The sequence below is a fragment of the Amblyraja radiata genome, chromosome 1 (assembly GCF_010909765.2).
Source record: "Amblyraja radiata isolate CabotCenter1 chromosome 1, sAmbRad1.1.pri, whole genome shotgun sequence".
NCBI lineage: Eukaryota > Metazoa > Chordata > Chondrichthyes > Rajiformes > Rajidae > Amblyraja > Amblyraja radiata.
The window spans coordinates 180,364,562-180,381,636 of NC_045956.1; the positions used below are offsets into that span (position 1 = coordinate 180,364,562).

At 55.1% G+C, this 17,075-nt stretch overlaps 1 protein-coding gene across 1 annotated transcript; it reads right to left on the reverse strand.

The window, feature by feature from the left end:
* Positions 1-379: 379 nt before the first annotated feature.
* Positions 380-16,835, reverse strand: alms1 (ALMS1 centrosome and basal body associated protein). Its single transcript, XM_033042188.1, has 8 exons — positions 16,790-16,835; positions 16,310-16,582; positions 13,103-13,288; positions 9,434-9,675; positions 7,151-7,331; positions 2,899-2,956; positions 1,332-1,431; positions 380-503 (listed from the first exon to the last, which is right to left on the reverse strand). The coding sequence occupies exons 1-8, from the start codon at positions 16,833-16,835 to the stop codon at positions 459-461; spliced, it is 1,131 nt and encodes a 376-aa protein (XP_032898079.1). The 3' UTR covers positions 380-458.
* Positions 16,836-17,075: the final 240 nt, after the last annotated feature.

The window sequence follows — 17,075 nt, forward strand, 5'->3', positions numbered from 1 at the left end:
ATGGACAGGCAACGGCTTGGGTCAGGACCCCTTATACTGAGAGATTGGGAAAGGGAGGGAGTGGATCAGAAATAGTCCCAGCTAATGTCAGGCCCAAAGTTAGTGGTGAAATGGAGTTCTGCACAGGTGCAGGAGGAGAAAGAGTTGGGGGAATGGGGCCAGTGGGACAAGGACTTCAATGTAATGGAAGCACAAGATGCTGGAATCTGGAGCAAAACACAAAGTGCTGTTGTGACTGCAGGTGTGAGGTGGCAATGGACAGGCAGCATCGAGCACCAGCATCTGCAACTCCTTGTTTCACCCACTGACGTGCTGAGATATTCTAGCAGTGGATGGTGTGTTGACCCGGCCGCTGGAGAGAGAAGCGACAAGGGGGAGATGTATTTAAATACTTCTTTATTTACATTGAAGCTGGCGGCACAGAGGAGAGTGAGACGCAGTGCGTATCTCTGCGGCACTCACTGCCAGGACACCTTCCTCCCCAGGACACGGTTGGTGATTTTCTGCAGAGAGGGGAGAGGTTACACATTGAGGCGGGCGGGCAAGAGGTGACGCAGGGTTAAGGTGAGGGGTGGGGAACAGGTTTAATCGGAGTCTGAGGGGCAATGTGCTGGGTGTAGGGAGTGACCTGCCGGAGGAGGTCGTTGAGACATGGGTCAAACGCGGGCAGGTGGGACTAGTATACATGGGGCAGCTGGGTTGGCACAGGTTAGTTGGCCGTAGGGCCTATGACACCTACACCTCAGGTCTGCAATGCAGTTCAGGCAGGTGCTATGGTAGACAAAAGTGCTGGAGAAACTGCAGGTGCAGCTGCATCTATGGAGCGAAGGAAATAGGCAACGTTTCGGGCCGAAACCCTTCTTCAGACATTTCCTTCGCTCCATAGATGCTGCTGCACCCACTAAGTTTCTCCAGCAATTTTATCTAACATCGATTTTCCAGCATCTGCAGTTCCTTCTTAAACACAGGCAGGTGCTATAATGTTTAAGGGACATTTGGACATGGATGCAAAAGGTTTTGAGAGATATGGGCCAAATGGGATTAACACGGAGAGGGCAGCTTGGTCAGGATGGAAGAGTTGGGCCGAAGGGCCTGTTTCCGTGCTGTGTGACTTTGACAAGCATCACCCTGTGGCATCAGTGTGGGGCAGGACAGGACAATCGGGTCTGCTGCTGGACATTGGGGCTGACCTGCGCTGGGACTGGGGCTGGGTCTGACCCGGTCTAGGGCTGTCTGGGTCTGGCCTGGTCTAGGTCCGGGATTGACCTGGTGTAGGGCTTTCTGGGCCTGGTCTGGGGCTGTGGGTGGTTTGTCCCTGTGTGAGGACCCACCTGTTTGTAGAGCTGAGCCCGCAGCCTGTTGCTCCTGGACTCAGACCTGCGCTTCTCCTCCTCCTTCCGCCTGGTCACCTCAGGAAGCTGCTCGTACAGCCTGCAACACACCAAGGTTCAGACAATCCTGCAGTAGAATTAGGCCATTTGGCCCATCAAGTCTAATCCGCCATTCAATCACGGCTGATCGATCTCTCCCTCCCAACCCCATTCTCCTGCCTTCTCCCCATAACCCCTGACACCCGCACTAATCAAGACTCTAAGATGGACACAAAAAGCTGGAGTAACTCAGCGGGACAGGCAGCATTGCTGGAGAGAAGGAATGGGTGACGTTTTGGGTCGAGATATACCTGAAACGTCACATATAAACATAGAAAATAGGTGCAGGAGTAGGCCATTTGGCCCTTCGAGCCTGCACCGCCATTCAGTATGATCATGGCTGATCATCCAACTCAGTATCCTGTACCTGCCTTCTCTCCATACCCCTTGATCCCTTTAGCCACAAGGGCCATATCTAACTCCCTCTTAAATATAGCCAATGAACTGGCCTCAACTACCTTCTGTGGTGGAGAATTCCTTCTCTCCACAGATGCTGCCTGTCCCGCTGAGTTACACCAGCTTTTTGTATCTATCTTCGATTTAAACCAGCATCTGCAGTTCCGTCCTACACTAGTTAAGAATCTGTCAATCTCCGCCTTAAAAATATCCCACTGGCAGCCTCCACAGTCATCTGTGGCAAAGAATTCCACAGATTCACCACCTGCTGACTATAATTCCTCATCTCCTTCCTAAAGGTCCTAGACTAGTGGAAACATCCTCTCCACATCCACTCTATCCGGGCCTTTCACTATTCTGTACGTTTCAATGAGGTCCCTGCTCATTCTTCTAAACTCCAGCGACAGGCCCAGTGCCGACAAACGCTCATCATAGGTTAACCCACTCATTCCTGGGATCATTCTCGTAAACCTCCTCTGGACCCTCCCCAGAGACAGCGCATCCTCAAATATGGGGCCCAGAATTGCTCACAATATTCCAAATGAGTCTGGATCAGGCCCTGTTTGTGTATTCCAGGTCTCTCAAAATATATGCTAGCATTGCGCTTGCCTTCCTTACCACCAAAGGCAGGAGTTGAGCCCAGCCAGCCCCACCTGCTGCCTAATACTGGGGTTGTGGGGAGAGAACGGTTCTCACTGCTACAAGTTACCCGCGTGAAAAACTCTTTTGTTGCGTGCTGTGCAGTCAGTGGAAAGATGAAACGTGATTTACAGGGTGAAGGGAAGAACATTTAGCGTAAGGTAGACAAAAATGCTGGATAAACTCAGCGGGTGAGGCCGCATCTATGGAGCGAAGGAATAGGTGACGTCTCGACCCGAAACGTCACCTGTTCCTTTGCTCCATAGATGCTGCCTCACCCGCTGAGTTTCTCCAGCATTTTTGTCTACCTTTGATTTTTCCAGCATCTGCAGTTCCTTCTTAAACATTTAGCGCAAGATAACTTTGTCCAAATAAAGATGGTCTGGGGGTCTGTAACGAGGTAGATTGTAGCTCGGGAGCGGAGGGAACTCACCGCTTGGAGCGATCCCACATCTCATGCCTGGAAATCTTCTTGTAGAAAACAGGGTGATCTGTAAAAGAGGGTGGAACAGCTGAGCTGAGCTGAGGGGTCAGAGGCACAAACCCCATCTCATTCACCCCAATATCACACACTCACCCCAGTATAGGAAGCATGTGGAGGCCTTGTGCAGAGTACGTTTACCAGAATGATGGCAGGATTGGGATTGGTTTCAGTTTAATTTACCCAGCTACAGTGAAAAGCCATGGTTGCGCGCTAACCACTCAGCTAGCTACAGGCAGACGTGGGACAGACTAGCATTGTTTTCTCTGGAACGCCAGAGGTTGAGGGGAGACGATAGAAGATCAAAATTTACACTTTGGGTCTCCAAATTTGAGGAAGGACATTCTTGCTATTGAGGGAGTGCAGCGTAGGTTCACCAGGTTAATTCCCGGGATGGCGGGACTGTCATATGCTGAGAGAATGGAGCAGCTGGGCTTGTACACTCTGGAGTTTAGAAGGTTGAGAGGGGATCTCAACCTTCTGGTTGGGACGACAGATGGCACAATGGGCTGAGTGTTCGGCTGGCAACCGGAAGGTAGCCGGTTCGAATCCCGCTTGGAGTGCATACTGTCGTTGTGTCCTTGGGCAAGACACTTCACCCACCTTTGCCTGTGTGTGAATGTGTGTGAGTGATTGGTGGTGGTCGGAGGGGCCGTAGGCGCAGATTGGCAGCCACGCTTCCGTCAGTCTGCCCCAGGGCAGCTGTGGCTACAGAAGTAGCTTACCACCAACGAGTGTGACTGAGGAGTGAATGAATAATGCGATGTAAAGCGCCTTGAGTATTAGAAAGGCGCTATATAAATCCCATCTATTATTATTATTATTATTATCTCCTGGAAACATATAAGATTGTTAAGGGTTTGGACACGCTAGAGGCAGGAAACATGTTCCCGATGTTGGGGGAGTCCAGAACCAGGGGCCACAGTTTAAGAATAAGGGGTAAGCCAATTAGAACGTAGACGAGGAAACACTTTTTCTTACAGAGAGTTGTGAGGCTGTGGAATTCTCTGCCTCAGAGGGCGGTGGAGGCAGGTTCTCTGGATACTTTCAAGAGAGAGCTGGATAGGGCTCTTAAAGATAGTGGAGTCAGGGGATATGGGGAGAAGGCAGGAACGGGGTACTGATTGGGGATGATCAGCCATGATCACATTGAATGGCGGTGCTGGCTCGAAGGGCCGAATGGCCTACTCCTGCACCTATTGTCTATTGTAACAACTTTAAGAATACAGGTGGTGCAGTAAACGTGGCGACGTGTGCACTGCCTCAGTGTGATCTTGTACTTGTGAACGCAGCAAACCCTTGTTATAACAGACCATGAGAGGGGGATGGTGTCTGTTGTCAACTAATCATACAGTGTGGACACAGGCTCTTTAGCCCAACTTGCCCACACCGGCCCAGCTACACTAGACACACCTGCCTGCACTTGACCCATATCTCTCTATTCCTGTCCTATCCATGTACCTGTCTAACTGTTTCATAAACGTTGGGATAGTCCCAGCCTCAACTACCTCCTCTGGCGGCTTGTTCCATACTCTCACCACCCTCTGTGTGAAAAAGTTACCCCTCGGATTCCTATTAAATCTTTTCCCCTTCACCTTGAACCTATGTCCTCTGGTCCTCGATTCCCCTACTCTGGGCAAGAGACTCTGTACATCTACCCAATCTATTCCTCTCATGATTTTATACACCTCTATAAGATCACCCCTCATCCTCCTGCGCTCCATGGAATAGAGACCCAGCCTACTCAACCTCTCCCTATAGCTCACACCCTCTAGTCCTGACAACATCCTTGTGAATCTTTTCTGAACCCTTTCCAGCTTGACAACATCTTTCCTGTAACATGGTGCCCGGAACTGAACACAATATTCCAAATGCGGTCTCACCAACGTCTTACACAACTGCAACATGACCTCCCATTCTGAAGGAAGGAACGGCAGATGCTGGTTTTAACCAAACATAGACACAAAAAGCTGGAGTTACTCAGCATGACAGCCAGCATCTCTGGAGAGAAGGAATGGGTCAAGTCTGAAGAAGTGTCTCGACCCGAAACGTCACCCATTCCTTCTCTCCAGAGATGCCGCCTGTCCCGCTGAGTTACTCCAGCATTTTGTCTCTATACTCCAGTGTCTATTGCTGGATATAACAGAGGAAGCAGTTTGCTCCACCCACCTAGCAGTCTCCCGTGAAACAACCAATGTTGATTTCAAATACAAAGTATTTTTAATGTCCAAATATATTTTTGATACCGCAAGCTAGAAATACTAAAGAAAGGCTGTTTGTTACATTAATAGTTAAGTATTGATCTAAGCAATTGCTTGTCAATGTCAGTGCCTCGCCAATTTCAGCGCCTTCACAAGCCCACTCCACCATTCAATCATTGCTGGTCTCTGCCTCCTAATCCCATTCTCCTGCCTTCTCCCCATAACCCTTGACATCCGTTCTAAACAAGAATCTGTCTATCTCTGCCTTAATATATTCACTGACTTGGCCTCCACAGCCCTCCGTGGCAATGAGTTCCTCAGATTAACTACCCTCTGACTAAACAAGTTCCTCCTCACCTCCTTTCTAAAAGAGCGCCCTTTAATTCTGAGGCTGTGACCTCTGATCCTAGACTCTCCCACCAGTGGAAACATCCTCTCCACATCCACACTAAACCATGCCTTGTCAATCCCTTGCCAAGGACATAGAGGGGGGGAAAAGATTTAATAGGAACCTGAGGGGTAACTTTTTCACACAGAGGGTGGTGGGTGTATGGAACGAGCTGCCAGAGGAGGTAGTTGAGGCTGGGACTATCCCAACTTTTAAGAAACAGTTAGACAGGTGCATGGATAGGACAGGGAATGAGAAACAGCATATAATCCTCCAACAATTTCACCACCTCCAACGGGATCCCACCACTGGCCACATCTTCCCATCTCCACCCCTTTCTGCTTTCCGCAGAGACCGTTCCATCCGCAACTCCCTGGTCAACTCGTCCCTTCCCACCCAAACCATCCCCTCCCCAGGTACTTTCCCCAGCAACCGCAGGAGATGCAACACCTGTCCCTTTACCTCCCCCCTCAACTCCATCCAAGGACCCCGACAGTCTTTCCAGGTGAGGCAGAGGTTCACCTGCACCTCCTTCAACCTCATCTACTGTATCCGCTGTTCCAGGTGTCAACTTCTCTACATCGGCGAGACCAAGCGCAGGCTCGGCGATCGTTTCGCTGAACACCTCCGCTCAGTCCGCCTTAACCTACCTGATCTCCCGGTTGCTCAGCACTTCAACTCCCCTCCCATTCCCAATCTGATCTTTCTGTCCTGGGCCTCCTCCATTGTCAGAGTGAGGCCCAGCGCAAATTGGAGGAGCAGCACCTCATATTTCACTTGGGCAGTTTACACCCCAGCGGTATGAACACTGACTTCTCTAACTTCAAATAACCCTCGCTTTCCCTCTCTCTCCATCCCCTCCCCCTTCCCAGTTCTCCCACCAGTCTTACTGTGTCCGACTACATTCTATCTCTGTCCCGCCCCCTCCCCTGACATCAGTCTGAAGATGGGTCTCGACCCAAAATGTCACCCATTCCTTCTCTCCAGAGATGCTGCCTGTCCCGCTGAGTTACTCCAGCATTTTTGGGTCGACCATGGATAGCACAGGTTTGGAGGGATATGGACTAAACGCAGGCAGGTGGGACTAGTGTAGATGGGATATGTTGGACGGTGTGGGCAAGTTGGGCTGAAGGGCCTGTTTCCATGCTGTATCACTCTGTGACTCTAGTGGACAACAGACACCCCCCCCCCCATGGTCCGTTATAACAAAGGTTGTACATGAGGTTGGACAAGGAAGGTTTCGACTGAACTGTGTGGAGTAAGTGATTTCCACAGCGTAACATAGAAACATAGACAATAGGTGCAGGAGTAGGCCATTCGGCCCTTCGAGCCAGCACCGCCATTCAATATGATCATGGCTGAAGGGTGGTGGGCTGCCAGAGGAGGTAGTTGAGGCTGAGACTGTGGGACTTTGAGGCTGGCGTAGTCGGAGACAGTAAGACTAGTGGGACAACTGGGAAGGGGGAGGGGATTGGACTGAGCGGAGGTGTTCAGTGAAATGATCGCCAAGCCTGCACTTGGTCTCGCCGATGTAGAGAAGTTGACAGCGGGGGGGGGGGGGGGGTAGGTGTGACAATAGGTGTGAGTTATGGTGGACAGGTGGCCCCTCACTCACCTGGCTGCGGGCCCCTGCGCTGCTGGTGGCCCTGTGCCGGGGGCCGGTTGAAGTTGAAGAGCCGGTCCCTCTCGCTCTGCAGGTCGTTCTGGAACTTCCTCTCCTCCTTCAGCAGGGCCAAGCGACGCACCCGCTCCCGAGAGTGAGAGATGAACCAGGGCCGGTTCATGCTCAGCGCGTCCTGGGGGCAGGGAGAGAGAGAGAGGGGCAGTGTCAACACGGGGGGGGCTTACACACACCGTTGAGTTACACAGCATGGAAACAGGCCCTTCGGCCCGACTCACCCATGCTGGTGGAGAGGACCCGCCCCCTCACACCGTTACACCAATGAGCTAGCTCCCTACCCACCCAGTCAGTCCCGGTGACCCCACAACACCAACCCCCCTCCGCTGGGCCCCTCCTCCAATAGTGAAAGGCCTGGATGGAGTGGATGTGGAGAGGATGTTTCCACCAGAGGGAGAGTCTAGGACTAGAGGACACAGCCTCAGAATTAAAGGATGTTCCTTTAGGGAGATGAGGAGGAATTTCTTTAATCAGAGGGTGGTGAATCTGTGGAATTCTTTGCCACAGACGGCTGTGGAGAGAAGTCCGTGGATATTTTTAAGGCAGAGATAGATAGATTCTTGATTAGTGCGGGTGTCAGAGGTTATGGGGAGAAGGCAGGAGAATGGGGTTAGGAGGGAGAGATAGATCAGCCATGATTGAATGGTGGAGTGGACTTGATGGGCCGAATGGCCTAATTCTACTGCGATCACTTATGAGTGAGGAGTGACCCCGTGGAGAGGGCAGCCCCTCAGGGGCGAGTGTTGAGTGGGGGATGGGCAGAGAGCACGGAACCAGGGGCCCGTCTTGTCATGCGAGGGTCCCTGTCACTGCTCACAGGCCTGAAGGTGAGAGGGGCGACGTCCAGAGGTCCAGGGAAACCTGATAGGAGTATATGAACTTATCAGAGGCATAGATAGGGTAGACAGTCGCAACCTTTTCCCCAGGATGGAAATGTCAAATATACTTTACTGTAAAGATACAGCGAGGGAACAGGCCCTTCAGCCCATCGAGTCGGTGCCGACCAGCATTCACCCCGTACACTAGCACTATCCTACACACACTAGGGACAATTTACAGAGGCCAATTATCCTACAAACCTGCACGTCTTTGGAGTGTGGGAGGAAACCATCGCAGTCACTGGGAGAACGTACAAGCTCGTTACAGACGAAACCGCAGTCGCGATGGAACCCGGGTCTCTGGCGCCGTGAGGCAGCAACTCTACCGTTGCACCACCGAGCCGCCAATATGCTGAGAGAATGGAGCAGCTGGGCTTGTACACTCTGGAGTTTAGAAGGATGAGAGGGTATCGTATTGAAACTTATAAGATTATTCAGGGATTGGACACACTAGAGGCAGGAAACATGTTCCCGATGTTGGGTGAGTCCAGAACCAGGGGCCATAGTTGAAGAATAAGGGGTAAGCCATTTAGAACGGAGACGAGGAAACAGTTTTTCACCCAGAGAGTGGTGAGTCTGTGGAATTCTCTGCCTCAGAGGGCGGTGGAGGCCGGTTCCCTGGATACTTTCAAGAGAGAGCTAGATAGGGCTCTTAAAGATAGCGGAGTCACGGGATATAGGGAGAAGGCAGGAATGGGGTACTGATTGGGGATGCACAGAGTCTCTTGCCCAGAGTAGGGGAATCGAGGACCAGAGGACATAGGTTTAAGGTGAAGTGGAAATGATTTAATAGGAATCAGAGGGGTAACTTTTTCACACAAAGGGTGGTGGGTGCATGGAATGAGCTGCCAGAGGAGGTAGTTGAGGCTGGGACTATCCCATCGTTTAAGACAGGTATATGGATAGGACAGGTTTGGCGGGATCAGGACCAAGCGCAGGCAGGTGGGACTAGTGTAGCTGGGACATTGTTAGCCGGTGTGGGCGAGTTGGGCCGAAGGGCCTGTTTCCACACTGTATCACTCTTTGACAATGACTCTAGGTAAGATGTTGTCAAGCTGGGAAGGATGGGGAGAAGATTTACGAGGCTGTGGCCAGAACTCGTGTCTGAGCTACAGGGAGAGGTTGAGCCGGCTGGGACTCTATTCCTTGGAGCGCAGGAGGATGAGGGGTGATCTTATAAAGGTGTATAAAATCATGAATAGGGTGAATGTACAGAGTCTTTTACCCAGAGTAGGGAGATTGGGCACAGGTTTAAGGTGAGTGGGTGGGGGTGAGGTCCATGATTTCCACACAGATAGTGCTGGACACATTGACGGACACATTGACGGAGACAGAGACTCACCCCGAGGGAGATGGGTACGAGGGAGGAGATGGTCTTCCCTGGGGCCCAGCCCCCCTGCTGCTCATGGCCGTCCTCGTTACTCCAGGCCTCCTGGAGTTGTCTCTGCCGTAGGGGCTCTCTCCAGCGGCGGGGGACCTCGTCCCGCCGGCCCCAGGCCTCGCACCAACGCTGCCTGGGCTCTGGAACATTCTCCTTCCTCCAGTCCTCCTGCAGCTCGGTGGCAGGGATGTACCAGGCCACGGCTGTGGGAGTAACACAGTTAGCACAGGCCCCACTGTGGGAGTAACACAGTTAGCACAGGCCCCACTGTGGGAGTAACACAGGGAGCACAGGCCCCACTGTGGGAGTAACACAGTTAGCACAGGCCCCACTGTGGGAGTAACACAGTTAACACAGGCCTCACTGTGGGAGTAACACAGTTAGCACAGGCCCCACTGTGGGAGTAACACAGTTAACACAGGCCTCACTGTGGGAGTAACACAGTTAGCACAGGCCCCACTGTGGGAGTAACACAAATAACACAGGCCTCACTGTGGGAGTAACACAGGGAGCACAGGCCCCAGGGACAGACCCCCAGACGGGGATAATGACACAACGCAGTACAGGAAGATTGAGAAGCTCGAGCCCTGGTGTGGAGTCAACCTTTCTCTCAATGTCACCAATGCCAGTTTCACTGGAGCTTCATTGGTACATGACAATGAACTGACCTTCGAAACCAAGGAGATAGTGACCGACATCAGCATCAACCGACACACATCCCACACACACCCCAGTGTGTATCAAACTTCCCATTAGATTGGTTGAAACCCCCCCCACACCGACCTTCCCCTCCCCCACACTGTACCCCCCCCCACACTGTACCCCCTCCCCCACACTGTACCCCCCCTCCCCCACACTGTACCCCCCTCCCCCACACTGTACCCCCCTCCCCCACACTGTACCCCCCCTCCCCCACACTGTACCCCCCTCCCCCACACCGACCCCCCCCCCACACTGTACCCCCCTCCCCCACACCGACCCCCCCCCCACACTGTACCCCCCTCCCCCACACCGACCCCCCCCCCCACACTGTACCCCCTCCCCCACACTGACCCCCCCCCCACACCGACCCCCCCCCCACACTGTACCCCCCTCCCCCCACACCTGACCCCCGCCCCCACACCGAGCCCCCCTCCCCACACTGTACCCCCCCTCCCCCACAACCGACCCCCCTCCCCCACACTGTACCCCCCCTCCCCCACACCTGTACCCCCCCTCCCACAGCACCGACCCCCCTCCCCACACTGTACCCCCCTCCCCCACACTGTACCCCCCTCCCCCCCACACTGTACCCCCTCCCCCACACTGTAACCCCCCCCCCCCCACACTGTACCGCCCTCCCCCACACTGTACCCCCCTCCCCCACACTGTACCACCCCTCCCCCACACTGTACCCCCTCCCCACACTGTACCCCCCCCCCCACACTGTACCCCCTCCCCCACACTGTACCCCCCTCCCCCACACTGTACCCACCCCCCTCCCCACACTGTACCCCCCCCCCCCCCACACTGTACCCCCTCCCCCACATGTACCACCCTCCCCACACTGTACCCCCTCCCCCCACACTGTACCCCCCCCTCCCCCACACTGTAACCCCCCCCTCCCCCACAACTGTACCCCCCTCCCCCACACTGTACCCCCCCCTCCCCCACACTGTACCCCCCCCCTCCCCCACACTGTAGCCCCCCCTCCCCCACACTGGTAACCCCCCTCCCCCACACTGTACCCCCCCCTCCCACCCCACACTGTACCCCCCTCCCCCACTCTGTACCCCCCCCACACCGACCCCCCTCCCCAACACTGTACCCCCCTCCCCCACACCGACCCCCCTCCCCCACACACTGTACCCCCCCCCCACACTGTACCCCCCCCCCCCCCCCACACTGTGTACCCCCCTCCCCCCACACTGTACCCCCCCTCCCCCACACTGTGTACCCCCCCCACACTGTACCCCCCCCCCCCCACACTGCCCCCCTCACCCCACACTGTACCCCCCTCCCCACACTGTACCCCCTCCCCCACACTGTACCCCCTCCCCCACACTGTACCCCCCCCCACACTGTACCCCCCTCCCCCCACAGTGTACCCCCCTCCCCCACACTGTACCACCCCCTCCCCCACACTGTACCCCCCTCTCCCCACACTGTACCCCCCCCACACTGTACCCACCCCCCCCCCCACACTGTACCCCCCTCCCCCACACTGTACCCCCCTCCCCCACACTGTACCCCCCCCCCACACTGGCCCCCCCCCCCCCCCACACTGTAAACCCCCGCCCCAACACTGTAACCCCCCCTCCCCACAACTGTAACCCCCACTCCCCCACACTGTCCCCTCCCCACACTGTAACCCCCGCCCCAACACTGTACCCCCCTCCCCCACAACTGTACCCCTCCCCCACCGGTACCCCCTCCCCCAGCACTGTACCCCCTCCCCCAACTGAACCCCCCCTCCTCCCAGAAAAACACTGGGGTAACCCCCCGCCCACACTGTTAACCCCTCCCAAACACTGTAACCCCCTCCCCCACACTGTAACCCCCTCCCCCAAACTGTACCCCCCCTCCCCCACACTGTACCCCCCCCCCCCCACACTGTAACCCCCTCCCCAACACTGTACCCCCCCTCCCCCACACTGTACCCCCTCCCCCACACTGACCCCCCCACACTGACCCCTCCCCCACACTAGCGGTACCCCCTCCCCCACACTGTACCCCCACACTGACCCCTCCCCCACACTGTACCCCCCTCCCCCACACTGTACCCCCCTCCCCCACACTGACCCCCCACACTGTAACCCCCCACACTGACCCCCTCCCCCACACTGTACCCCCCTCCCCACACTGTACCCCCCCTCCCCCACACTGTACCCCTCCCCCACACTGTACCCCCCACACTGACCCTCCCCACACTGTAACCCCCCTCCCCACACTGTACCCTCCCCCCCCCCCACCTGTACCCCCTCCCCCACACTGACCCCCCCACTGTACCCCCCACACTGACCCCTCCCCCACACTGTAACCCCCCCCCCCCACACTGTACCCCCCTCCCCCACACTGTACCCCCCTCCCCCACACTGTACCCCCCTCCCCCACACTGTACCCCCTCCCCCACCACTGTACCCCCTCCCCCACACTGTACCCCCCCTCCCCCACACTGCCCCCCTCCCCCACACTGCCCCCCCTCCCCCACACTGCCCCCCTCCCCCACACTGTACCCCCCCTCCCCCACACTGTACCCCCCTCCCCCACACTGACCCCCCTCCCCCACACTGTACCCCCCTCCCCCACACTGTACCCCCTCCCCCACACTGTACCCCCCCTCCCCCACACTGTACCCCCTCCCCCACACTGTACCCCCCTCCCCCACACTGCCCCCCTCCCCCACACTGCCCCCCCCCCCCCACACTGCCCCCCTCCCCCACACTGTACCCCCCCCTCCCCCACACTGTGCCCCCCTCCCCCACACTGTACCCCCCCTCCCCCACACTGTCCCCCCCTCCCCCACACTGCCCCCCTCCCCCACACTGTACCCCCTCCCCCACACTGACCCCCCTCCCCCACACTGTACCCCCTCCCCCACACTGCCCCCCTCCCCCACACTGCCCCCCCTCCCCCACACTGCCCCCTAACCTGGGTTGCGTTTGCTGGGCTTGTTGGCGAGGGAGCTGCCTCTGCCCTTGCCCCTGGGCCAGGTGTCCGTGCGGTCCCGCTGCTCGCCCCCTTTGTGCAGGCTGACGTCAGAGTCGGGGGAAGGGAAGGTCACTCCCACATCTCGGGTGTGCTTCCTGGTGGCCTCCGGGACGATCTCCAGGGAACCTGGAGCCAGAGAGAGCAGCCGTCAGACCCAGGGGGACCCACACACGGCCTGGGCTATCAGTGAGGAGCAGCTGCCTACATCCACACACAGCTACTGCAGACGGTGTCTGTTGTCAACTAATCATACAGTGTGGAAACAGGCTCTTTAGCCCTACTTGCCCACGCCGGCCAACATCCCAGCTACACAAGTCCCACCTGCCATCATTTGCCCCATATCCCTCCAAACCTGTCCTATCCATGTACCTGTCTAAATGCTTCTTAAACATTACGATAGTCCCAGCCTCAACTACCTCCTCTGGCAGCTCGTTCCATACACCCACCACCCTCTGTGTGAACAAGTTACCCCTCAGATTCCTATTAAATTTTTTCCCCTCCCACATTGAACCTGTGTCCTCTGGTCCTCGATTCCCCTACTCTGGGCAAGAGACTCTGTACATCTACCCGATCTATTCCTCTCATGATTTTATACACCTCTATAAGATCTCCCCTCATCCTCCTGCGCTCCATGGAATAGAGACCCAGCCTACTCAACCTCTCCCTGTAGCTCACACCCTCTAGTCCTGGCAACATCCTCGTAAATCTTTTCTGAACCTATCCAAGCTTGACAATATCTTTCCTATAACACGGTGCCCGGAACTGAACACAATATTCTAAATGCGGTCTCACCGACGTCTTATACAACTGCAACATGACCTCCCAACTTCTATACTCAATACTCTGACTGATGAAGGCGAAAGTGCCAAAAGCCTGTTTGACCACCTTATCTACCTGCGACTCGACCTTCAAGGAACCATGCACCTGTACTGCTAAATCCCTCTGCTCTACAACACTACCCAGAGGCCTACCATTTACTGTGTAGCTCCTGCCCATGTTCAACGTCCCAAAATGCAACACCTCACACTTCTCTGTATTAAATTCCATCAACCATTCCTCTGGCCACCTGGCCAATCGATCCAGATCCTGCTGCGATCGTTCACAACCATCTTCACTATCTGCAAAACCACTAACTTTTGTATCATCAGCAAACTTGCTAATCTTACCCTGTATGTTCTCATCCAAATCATTGATGTAGATGAGAAACAGTAATGGACCCTGTGGCACACCACTAGTCACAGGCCTCCATTCTGAGAAGCAACCTTCCACCATCACCCTCTGCTTCCTTCCATGGACGAATTTGCTATCCATTCAGCTATCTCTCCTTGGATCCCATGCGATCTAACCTTCCAGAACAGCCTACCATGCGGCACCTTGTCACATGATTCACACTGCATACCTTCATACTTTGCTGGTGTGAGATGGAATTGGCTAGGATAGACGGGCAAATGATACTTAAAGGATTGACGGTAGAGATGCAATGGCAAAGAATTAAAGACCACATGGATGAACTACAACATCCCTGTTCATCCCTGTCTGGTGAAAAAATAAAACCGGGAAGGCGGCTCAGCTGTGGCTAACGAGGGAAATTAGGGATCGTGTTAAATCCAAGGAAGAGGCATATAAATAGGCCAGAGGAAGCAGCAAACAGGAGGATTGGGGGACATTTAGAACTCAACAGAAGAGGAAAAAACGGGGTCAATTAAGTGGGGGGGGGAAAAAAGCATGAAAGAAAACTTGTGGGGAATATAAAAACTGACTGTTAAAGCTTCTACAGATATGTGAAGAGGAAAAGATTAATGAAGACAAATGTAGGACCTTTATAGACAGGTAAATATATAATGGGAAACAAATTTATACATTTATAATGGCAGACCAGTAAACATAGAAAATGTAGAAAATAGGTGCAGGAGGAGGCCATTCGGCCCTTCGAGCCAGCACTGCCTTTCATTGTGATCATGGCTGATCATCCACAATCAATAACCCGTGCCTGCCTTCTCCCCATATCCCTCGATTCCACTAGCCCCTAGAGCTCTATCTAACTCTCTCTTAAATTAATCCAGTGAATCGGCCTCCACTGCCCTCTGTGGCAGGGAATTCCACAAATTCACAGCTCTCTGGGTGAAAAGGTTTTTCTCACCTCAGTTTTAAATGACCTCCCCTTTATTCTAAGACTGTGGCCCCTGGTTCTGGACTCGCCCAACATTGGCAACATTTTTCCAGCATCTAGCTTGTCCAGTCATTTTATAATTTTATATGTTTCTATAAGATCCCCCTCATCCTTCTAAACTCCAGTGAATACAAGCCTAGTCTTTTCAATCTTTCCTCATATGACAGTCCCGCCATCCCGGGGATTTTGGTTACTAAGGAAGACACAAACAATCTCCCAGAAATACTAGGGGACCCAGGATCTAGCATGAGGGAGGAACTGAAGGTAATCCACATTAGTCAGGAAATTGTGTTAGGTGAACTGTTGGGACTCGAGACCGATAAACGTTCCCGATGTTGGGGGAGCCCAGAACCAGGGGTCACAGTTTAAGAATAAGGGGCCGGCCATTTAGGACTGAGATGAGGAAAAAACCTTTTCACCCAGAGAGTTGTGAATCTGTGGAATTCTCTGCCACAGGGGGCAGTGGAGGCCAATTCACTGGATGTATTCGAGAGTTAGATATACTGTCATTCTTAGGGCTAACGGAATCAAGGAATATGGGGGAAAAGCAGGAACGGGGTACTGATTTTGGATGATCAGCCATGATCATATTGAATGGCGGTGTAGACCTGAAGGGTTGAATGGCCTCCTCCTGCACCTATTGTCTATGTTTCTATCCTACACACACACTAGGGACAATTTACATTTACCAAGCCAATTAACCTACAAATCTGTACGTCTTTGGAGTGTGGGAGGAAACTGAAGATCTCGGGGGGGGAAAACCTACGCAAGTCACGGGGAGAACGTGCAAACTGTGTACAGACAGCACCCGTATAGTCAGGATTGACCCCGGGTCCCTGGCGCTGTGAGGCAGCTGCTTTACCCGCTGGGCCACCGTGCTGGCTGGAGTCCCCTTGGATGGGGAAGGGTTACGGGAGTAAAGAAGGCTGGCAGTCAGCGTGCGTGTGAGTGAGTGAGTGAGCGGTGAGTTCACTGACCTGCCTGAACTCCCTGGTCCACCAGCCGGACGCCCTTCCTGGTGACCAGCCTGGCGGTGGGGCGGCGGGGGGGCCGAGCGGCCGCAGAGTCTGACGTGGTGGACCAGAGCGGGGGAGGTGGCGGCTGAGACACCTGTGGGGGGTGGGGGGGGAAGAGAGAAGCGTCAGCCCAGGTGTGTGTGTGTGTGTGGCAGCAGCAGCTGCAGCAGCAGCAGGGAGTGGGGTCAGGTACATGTGGAGCACATGTGGACACCTGTGTGGGGTGGGTCAGGTCTCACCCTGTGTGGGCATGGGGGACATGGAGGCCTGTGGGGTATCAGTGTGATGCCAGGCCAGTGGGTACATGGGGCGGGCACGGGGAACACACAGATGTAGGATACACCCATCGCCGCGCTGGGCCTGGACACGGGACGGGCGGCAGGGTGACGGGAAAGGTTGGGGACCTGGGCCAAACGCAGCCACATAGGACCAGAGTTGAACCTGCTGCTACTGCGCTGTGTGGCTCCAGGTGGCTGGGGACCGGCATCGTGCAGGCAGCTCGTCACAGCAGGGGGGACCGGGCAGGACAGGGAGGGGGGGGGGGGGGGACACAGGGGGGTTGGGAGTGGGAGGGACATGGGGAGAATGTGGGGAAAGAGGGAAATGGGGAGACAGAGGGAATGTGTGGGAGGCAGCAGGGGATGGAGGGAGGTGTGGGGAAGCCCAGACTGACCTGTGGAGGTTCAGTTGAGGGGGGAGAGGAGCGGCAAGAGGAGAGGGGGAAGGA